Here is an 8,800-nt window from a genome sequence, read left to right as displayed (position 1 = left end):
ATTCCATCCAATTCATTTATAAGCCAAGATCCACCTGGATTAATGGGCGTAAAAAAAATCAGGCCATTCTAAATCTAATTGGTCCACGCTACCAGATTATAAAAAGTTTTAGGCATGATTTTACATGTTGTGGCCCACCCCAGTTTTAGAAACACTTTTTCTTTTTACATTTTTCATAAATCGAAGGAGAAAATAATAGAATAAGTACGAACGGTTTGGATGTCACGGTGGGCCCCAAACTTGCTGCGAAAAGTTAAGCTCAACAAACAAAGCTTTGCGGAGTATCCGTTTATAATCAGCTCGGCAGACCAGCCGAAAATGGACATCCCTCTCTCTAAGCCGGCTGCGAATGCCCTCGGTAAAGTATTCTTTCAAAGTAGGAGCCCAGGTCTTGTGGTCCAGGGACTACCAAAGTGAATTCGTAGTCTGCTAGATGGACCTTGCGCATGGTTGATACTAAAAAGGGAGTAGGCCATGAAAAGAGTTTGGGTTTTCAAAAAGAATTTTGGCCGTTAGATCTATGGAAAGGTGAGGTCATAATTAGGAGCGGTCTACATTCAATTCCAATTTCAAAGTGGTTCCGATTATCTTCACAGAGAAACAGGACAGTGCATGGCGTATCCCTGGTGGACGGTGGACCCTACCTCTTGAAGTATATCTTTCACTAACCCGCAAGCCCTGCTCGCGGGCTACGGCTTCACTTCAGCAGGCTGAGGACTAGCTAGGCTATTCTTCACTCTAAAAGGAGAAAAGCAAAAGTAAAAAAACAGCAGCATAGAGCGAGATGGGTGGGGTTATGTTATCTCGGGCGCAGCTTTTAGTGGATCCCCGGATCCACCGAATTGGGTGGGATTTCTGACCGTGGGGCTCACCGTGATGTATGTTCCTTATATCCACTCCGTTCATCCATTTTTTCAGCTCATTTTAGGTCATGATTTAAAAAATTAAGTAGATTCAAATATCAGTTGGACCATAATACAGGAAACAGTAGTAATCTATCGTTTAAAAAAATTTCGTGGGCCAAAAAGTTTTGGATCAACCTGACATTTGTGTGGTCTCTTTATCTAGGTATTTTCGACCTTATCAACAGGTTGGATGTAAAATAAATATTCGGTCGCCCCATGAAGTTTTCAATGGTAGGGATTCAATCACGACTGTTTCCTGTGATATCGACCTCCTGAAATTTATATCTGCTTCATTTTTGGAATCATGCCCTGAAATGATCTATTAAAATGGATGGACGGTGTAGATTCAAGGAAAATACATCACAGCGGGTCCCACAATTAGGGATGTACAGACATGATGGATCCGGCATCCACTCAAACCGCGGCCGTTTATCTCCATTTCAAAATGGTGGTTGGTCATCTACGTACGCGTGGCTTCCGTCTGCTGAAATATGGAGCGTCCAATCACGGATCCTCATGGTGGATGGAGCATTAGTCGTGAGTTTGAACGGTTGTTCTAACCATCCATTTCATAGCTTCCAGTTGGACGGTTGGGATCACCTCAACAGATTTGTTTTCACCAATGAACTGTAAACAACGAGCACTAGATTCGGACGGTCTGGATTGACTCACACGCAACGCCCCATCTAAGATGAAGGAGTCACCATCATTTAAAACTCGACGAGAAATTCCACCAGTCTTCGTGTGGGGCCCGCACCGGAGCCAGCTGCCAATCGCCTGCGTTTCACCTACTCCACGTGTGAACTGGGCTTCCGATAAAAGCTCCTGAGATTGGGAATGTTTAACGCCTACTCGGCTGCCGATCGGACGGCTGTGATTAGACGATACCTCATCAAGGTCTTTGTCCGATGGCTCTGAACAAAGGTGCGACCCACCACTGACAGAAGGGAAGGGTCAGAGGACTGTCTTCTAGAGTTTCTCTTTAAGCGTTATTACTAAACTATTTCTCTTCGAAGATTTCCCAGACACAAAAATCCTCAGACCTTCCCAATCCAAACCAACCTCATTCCGGCAGAAACCCCGGCAAAAAGAAAAAAACCTAATTTCCTGCCGGGATCTGATACTCTAAACGGATTGGGTGAAGTGACAACACCGGATTCCAGCAATGTCGTCGCCTACTCCGGGGTCTTCTCCGGCCCCGGCATCCACTCCTCCAACTCCACCCGCGACGATTCCTTCCTCTCCGCCACCTGCGAACGCCACGACGCCTCCTCCATCTTCGCCGCCGGCGAACAATACATCTCCTCCGCCGCCTCAGGCGGTAGCACCGGCTGCATCTCCACCTCCGCCGGCGACAGTATCTTCTCCTCCCCCTGCGGCAGGGTTATCGCCTCCCCCAGCGATAGGATCTTCGCCTCCGCCGCCGGCGACTACATCGTCGCCTCCGCCGCCGGCGACTGCTTCTTCTCCTCCGCCGCCTGCGTCGGGATCTAGGCCGTCGCCACCCCCGCCGACTACCAGTAGCTCATCGCCGACGCCTCCAGCGGATTCGTCGTCGAGCAGCGGTCCGTCGACTGGACTCGTTGTCGGACTTGCCGCCGCCGGCCTTGTTTTTCTGGCAGTGCTGACGATTCTGTTCATCTGCTGCAAGAAGAAGAGAAGGAGGAGTCACGAGTCATTGGATTATTACGGACATCCGCCACCAACGCATCCGCAGAAGAGTAATTTCTTCGATCTTCTCATACATTTTCTTTTATTTTTCTTTTTATCCTGTTGGTTGATGCATGTTATCTGCGAAATTTCTCTTGTTTTTTGGATTTGAAGTGAAAATTAGATAATTCCATAAAATAATGATTTCTGGTGTATATATGGTTCTTGGAGATCGATTTTTTTTGTAGGAAATCTCAATCATTGCTGTTTTTCAGACGACTGTTGGGATAAAATGGGAGTTGTTTTGGGTTGGGACAAATGCTGTTTTTCAGTTTCATCATATGAATTGCTGGAAATTTGGTTGCATTCTCGATAGGTGACTATGAATTTGAAGTTTTGATTACGTCATTGAAGCATGATTCCTCATTGGTGAAATTTGACTTGGAGATATGGAGAATTTTTTAGGGTTTTAAGATCTCTATTTAGAAGTAAGATTTCTACAAAGTTAATCTATTTAGCATGGTCTTTTGCATTGATGCATGAAAATTTATTGCAGACATGGTTGGGTGCATGTTTGAGTTTGAGTCCAGTCGGTTAGTTTGTAACACTGGTAGAAGGAAGATCAGATTTAGTCCTGCTGGTTTAGTAACGAAGAAAAATTATTTGAGGAAAAGGCAGGTGGAGTTTTGAGCCCTTTTAGGAAGACTAGAGCAAGTTAAGATTGTGCATTCTGTTCATGCATAACAAGGGATTCATGCTTTGTGATTTGAGGTGGGTAGGTATTCACTTGCACACATGCCGCTTGAGCTTGTTATAATATGCACACACACACACACACACACACACACACACACACACACACACACAGAGAAAACGCATTCAAGGCGTATCACCTCAAGCTAACAAGGACAATTGCAAGTGTGGATCCCTACATTGTATCTGTAAGATCACTCCAAGCTTTTATGTTGATTGGAAAGGTTGAAATGTTTGTGTTCTGTGATGTTAGACTAGCCAATTGGCTAGTTTTAAAATGTTTTGAATTTATATGTATTTTGGCTTTTAATCTTTTTTGTTTTTTAAAGTAAATTATATTTATGGGTATTAATCACCAGCAGAAGTTAGGAATTTATTCCTTTCTATACAGCATAACAATGAAGCAAGAGCTTTCTACTTGATCATGGATTCTATTAGCCTCAGTCGCTGGAGCACCATTATTCTTTGGTTGAATTTATATCATATATGTGTAGATGTGTAAGCTATTGGTGTGATATTTGTTGATCTTTCTGCTTGTTTCCTCATTACCACATTTTCTCTGTTGACGTTGCGTTGATTTTTAGTTTGGTTCGTGTCTCCAGTTGACCCTTATGCTGGGCAGCCGCAGAATTGGCAACACAATGCTCCACCGCCAGCAGACCATGTTGTCAAAATGCCGCCTCAACCTTCTCCTCCACCGCCATTTGCATCACGGCCACCACCTTCACCGCCCCCTGTTCCGGCAGCAAAACCTCCGCCTCCACCAGCCATCAGCAGTAGTGGAGGTTCTGGTTCCAACTATTCAGGGTCTGAAACCCCTCTTCCACCACCATCACCTGGCATAGCTCTTGGTTTCTCAAAGAGCACCTTCACTCATGAAGAACTAGCGCTGGCAACGGATGGGTTTTCTGATGCCAATCTCCTTGGACAAGGTGGGTTTGGGTATGTCCACAGAGGAATGCTCCTAAGTGGTAAAGAGGTTGCTGTCAAGCAGTTAAAATCTGGCAGCGGGCAAGGGGAGCGTGAGTTCCAAGCGGAGGTTGAAATTATTAGCCGCGTACATCACAAACATCTTGTTTCATTGGTCGGATACTGCATAGCTGGGAGCCAAAGGATGCTTGTTTATGAATTTGTTCCTAACAACACACTGGAGTTCCACTTGCATGGTAAGCCTTTAATTCAGACACTATTTTCTGGTTTGCTTCCTTTCAATGCATGAGCCGCCTAGGTTTGTCACGAGCTATCATAAATTCTGTAGATCAAGAACTAAAATGCTCTTTTGCCGAAAAAAAAAAAGAGTAAAAAGGAAGAAGAGGGAACTAAAATGCCAAAAGAATTGTTTTTCATGAATTGCCATTTCTTTGCATCCTAATGTTTTTAATAGCCAAGCTTTAATAAGTAGCTAGGAACATTTGAGTCGAATTCGAGCTTTGGGATCTAAGCATGATTTCTTGCAGGAAAGGGTAGACCAACCATGGAGTGGCCTACAAGACTAAAAATTGCTCTAGGTTCTGCAAAAGGGCTTGCATATCTTCACGAGGACTGTGAGTTCTTCGGCTTTTGTTATTTCCCTTTTATTTTTCCTTTCTATAAGGCTTTCCCAATCAAAGGTGTTGAGGCATTAGAGACGTGTTTGTATTGAACCAATTTTTAATTTGCAGGCCACCCTAAGATTATTCATCGTGACATTAAGGCATCCAATATTCTTCTTGATTTTAAGTTTGAAGCAAAGGTAGGTCTCCTATCTTTGACATGTGTATGAATTATGATACATATGAAAGTATGTTATAGTAATTTCTAAAAATCATTCACATTTTCATGTATGACTCAAAATCACAAGTTATTTTGATCATTTGACTTAGAAGGGTGGTCTTGGTAGTTATTTCTTTTTGTCATTGTTTTATTATGCATATTGCAATTAAGAAACTGGAGTGGTTACTCATGCAGGTTGCAGATTTTGGGCTTGCCAAATTTACTTCTGATAACAACACCCATGTCTCCACTCGAGTAATGGGAACTTTCGGGTAGGTTCCATATCCCCGTTCATTTTGATGAACAACTTTGCCTTGTCATTAGGCATGGTTTCTTCTTCTTCTTTTTCTTTTCTTTTATTTATTTTTATTTTTAATGACCAAGCAAACCCAGCTGGTGTTAGTTTCAATGTGCCGTTTGTGTGTTCATTATGTGGCTGGTTCTATGATTCCATTTACTTTGGACCCATGTTGGAATGGAGAGGTCCAAAGAAAATCCATTCACTGTCTGTATGGGTCAGAATGGCAGACCCAGCTGGTGTGATTTTGTTTCTAATAATTCATCTATTTGGTTAGAACCATATTGGCAAAGCAATGCTCACCCTGTATTTGGAAAGTAGTATTTGTTCTCTGATAACTTCCCAGCATTTTCAAGATGTTGACGAAGCCCCAGTAACGACATTTCCTGATAACCCTTCTGAATTACTCGAAAACTCATCTATGTCAAACCCTTTCCTCATCTGTCACCCATAATCTCCTTTTTCTTTATTCTTTTTCCATTCTTTTTCTTGTCTTTCCTTATTTTTCTATTTTACTATTTAGTTTTCAGCGAGATTTTCCCAGACATCCCAAGAACAAGAAAAGAAAAGAAAAGAAAAAAAGAACCTTCAAATTTTGAACATATCCTTTGAAATTTCTCTATTGAGAAATTGCTGAGTATGAGACTTGTCATTTCGCCCCGGGACATTCTGTGTTCTGAAATGTTTTATAAGCACTCTCTAGTCTCTACTAGGTTTCTAAAACTTAGTGATAGAGTCCAGTTACTAATCCTTTGTAGCTTTTCTCCTTTTACATACTAACATGCTGATTATCCGCAGGTATCTAGCTCCAGAATATGCAGCCAGTGGCAAACTCACTGATAAATCAGATGTCTTCTCTTTCGGAGTCATGCTTCTTGAACTGATTACTGGACGCCGACCTGTAGATACAACTCAAACTTTCATGGATGATAGCTTGGTGGACTGGGTTAGTGTCTCGTGTATATTGAATTCAGTTAATACTTGCGAGTGTTGCATGTGTAGTTGTGCGCTTCTCTGCATTGGCATTTCGCTCTCTAGTTGCTACAGAGTCATTCAGTCAATACTTTTTTTAAAAATGTTTTTGGTGTGGTGGCTCTCTTGTTTGCTTCATTCCTCTTGTAACCGAGGAATGTAACAGGAAATGGGAATTGACGATTCTTAATTGTTTGACATCACAGGCAAGGCCTTTGCTCACAAGAGCACTGGAAGACGGCAACCATGATACACTTGTGGATGCACGGTTGCAGAGGAACTACAACGTCAATGAGATGGCACGAATGATTGCTTGTGCCGCTGCTTGCGTTCGGCATTCTGCAAGGCGTCGACCACGGATGAGTCAGGTATGGCATGATTTGTAGTAGTTATAACAATTCTCAGGTGCGATTTTCCTTCCCTGTAAACAGGTCTGATCTGGGTCCCACTTAGTTGTGGCCTGGTCATTGATGAGGTCATTGATGAGATCCTGAGATCTCAACTGACTCGTGCACTTTAGCCTGGTTCCAAATGCAACCTTGTACATCAACCACGTTATCATCTAACCATGACTCGAAACAAGCAGGTTGTCCGAGCCTTGGAAGGGGATGTGTCTCTGGAAGCTTTGAACGAAGGTGTTAGACCTGGGCACAGCACCCTTTACAGTTCATATGGAAGCTCGGATTACGACTCTGGTCAGTACAACGAAGATATGAAGAAGTTCAGGAAAATGGCATTGGCTAGCCATGAATATGGAAGCAGCGAATACAGCGGGCGAACTAGTGAGTATGGACTCAACCCGTCCGCATCCAGCAGTGAAGGTCAGCAGACCCGCGAAATGGAGATGGGGAAGATGAAGAAAGACAGCCGGGGTTTCAGCGGAAGCCCATGAAAGAAGCGGCAGGTATTCTTTGTAAAAAAAAAAAACAGAATTCCTATCTACTTGTTTTTTTCTTCTCTTCCACTTGACTTGATTGCGATAACGGCGTTGAAAATGCGGGATTGTGAATTATATAGTTTTGGAAGTTTTCTATTGAATTTATATGTATTTACTGCTTACAAAATAATCACGACAATGGTAATTGGTCATTCTTTCGGCAGCTGAGTTCCACTTTGATTGTTTGTATATGTGTTTGGAGTTTGTTATTTGTTTGAATGTGGCTTTGTGGGGGTATGAGTTTGGATAGAATGGGAGTGGAATAGATAGGATTCGATTGTTTTGAGTGCATGATAAGCACCCCAACAGCTATTTTTGTTGAGACTCAGATTTTCTTTAAGTTCTTTGCGAGCGTGTTATTTGCAGGTGATATGTGCTGTTCATCAGGTGGATGCTTTGGGGCCATGTTCCTTGTCCTAAAATTCCAGCCCGCAAAATTATCAGGCGGGCTACAGGTGCACAAAAGAATGAGAAATGGCGGTGGGGAAAAGGATGGCATGTGATCAGCAGTTGTGTGGCCCACCTAATTTTGAATATAGGGTCCGTCCACGGGGCCCATCTGATGAATGACTATGATCTTACACGCGTGGCAAGTCGGCTGGCTGTACCCATTTCTTGCCGTGTTTTGATTATATATCTTAAAAAAGAGTCCATTGACAGAAGCCTTCAAATATGATACTAACCGTAGCGTGTTTGGCTATATAATTTTATATTAAGATGTATATGCATATCATGAGATTGTCACATGCTTTTATTATGATGCTCTGATTCTTATGATTGGCTGTCAAACACGAAGTGGGCCCTACAGGTTACGGTTGTTGCTCTAAACAATTAGGGGCCTTTGTCGATTTGCACGGTATAGACTCGACCGTTGGACCTTCAAATCATCAGACTGACGGTTGGATCTTGGGTCGCTGTCGCTGTCGCCATCTTACAGGTATCATGACCGTTGGCTCTCCCATTTTTCATCTTAACCGGCAATTTGATGGCCACCGTCTAGATGGTTCTGTGCCTTTCATTAATTGTCATTTTTCTGTTGCAACCAATTTACGATGCGGCCCACTATTTGGACGGCTTGGATTGAGGTGCACGTGGACCTTCATTCGCCGCGCGCGTATCCGATAAACCTGCGATTGCTTATATACTGTGGTCAAGGAATTGGAGCCGTTGGATCTACTTCCAGAAATCCACACTAAAATAATCAAAAGCCTGTGATTTTATATTCTTGTATCACATGGGTTTGTTCCATCCTTAGAAAAAGGGCAGGTTGGTTGTGTTTGGCGTGACTTCCCTCGGTAATTTTTGCCAGCCCAACGTCCATCCATGTGTTAGGATTGAGGACTAGGGCTGTCAGTGGGCCCGGCCTGGTCGTTTTGAATCTCTATATCGATCTGGTTAGGATGGGCCCACAAGGGCTGGCTCATTCAAAATTTTAAATTTACTCGCTCTTGCCTGACTCGTGGAAATATACAATACTCGGTGAATGACACTTGATACTCGGGCACTCAGATAATCGAATAAGCATTTATTTTT

The 8,800-nt window shown here is 43.0% G+C and overlaps 1 protein-coding gene across 1 annotated transcript; it reads left to right on the top strand.

The window, feature by feature from the left end:
* Positions 1-1,738: 1,738 nt before the first annotated feature.
* Positions 1,739-7,430, top strand: LOC131223083 (proline-rich receptor-like protein kinase PERK1). Its single transcript, XM_058218371.1, has 8 exons — positions 1,739-2,626; positions 3,911-4,474; positions 4,766-4,852; positions 4,970-5,040; positions 5,256-5,332; positions 6,157-6,304; positions 6,537-6,698; positions 6,917-7,430. Exons 1-8 carry the CDS (start codon positions 2,071-2,073, stop codon positions 7,220-7,222), a joined length of 1,971 nt encoding a protein of 656 aa, XP_058074354.1. The 5' UTR covers positions 1,739-2,070; the 3' UTR covers positions 7,223-7,430.
* The last annotated feature ends 1,370 nt before the right edge of the window (positions 7,431-8,800 follow it).

The sequence above is a fragment of the Magnolia sinica genome, chromosome 13, assembly GCF_029962835.1.
Source record: "Magnolia sinica isolate HGM2019 chromosome 13, MsV1, whole genome shotgun sequence".
Taxonomy (NCBI): domain Eukaryota; kingdom Viridiplantae; phylum Streptophyta; class Magnoliopsida; order Magnoliales; family Magnoliaceae; genus Magnolia; species Magnolia sinica.
This window is presented reverse-complemented; position numbering and strand designations above follow the sequence as displayed.

What these genes read in the sequence shown, in the direction of transcription:
- LOC131223083 (XM_058218371.1), top strand. Translation starts at nt 2,071, where the DNA reads ATGTCGTCGCCTACTCCGGGGTCTTCTCCGGCCCCGGCATCCACTCCT. An exon ending in ACCAACGCATCCGCAGAAGA is followed by an intron (nt 2,627 to 3,910) that starts GTAATTTCTTCG and finishes TCGTGTCTCCAG; the next exon opens with TTGACCCTTATGCTGGGCAG. An exon ending in ATGATAGCTTGGTGGACTGG is followed by an intron (nt 6,305 to 6,536) that starts GTTAGTGTCTCG and finishes TTGACATCACAG; the next exon opens with GCAAGGCCTTTGCTCACAAG.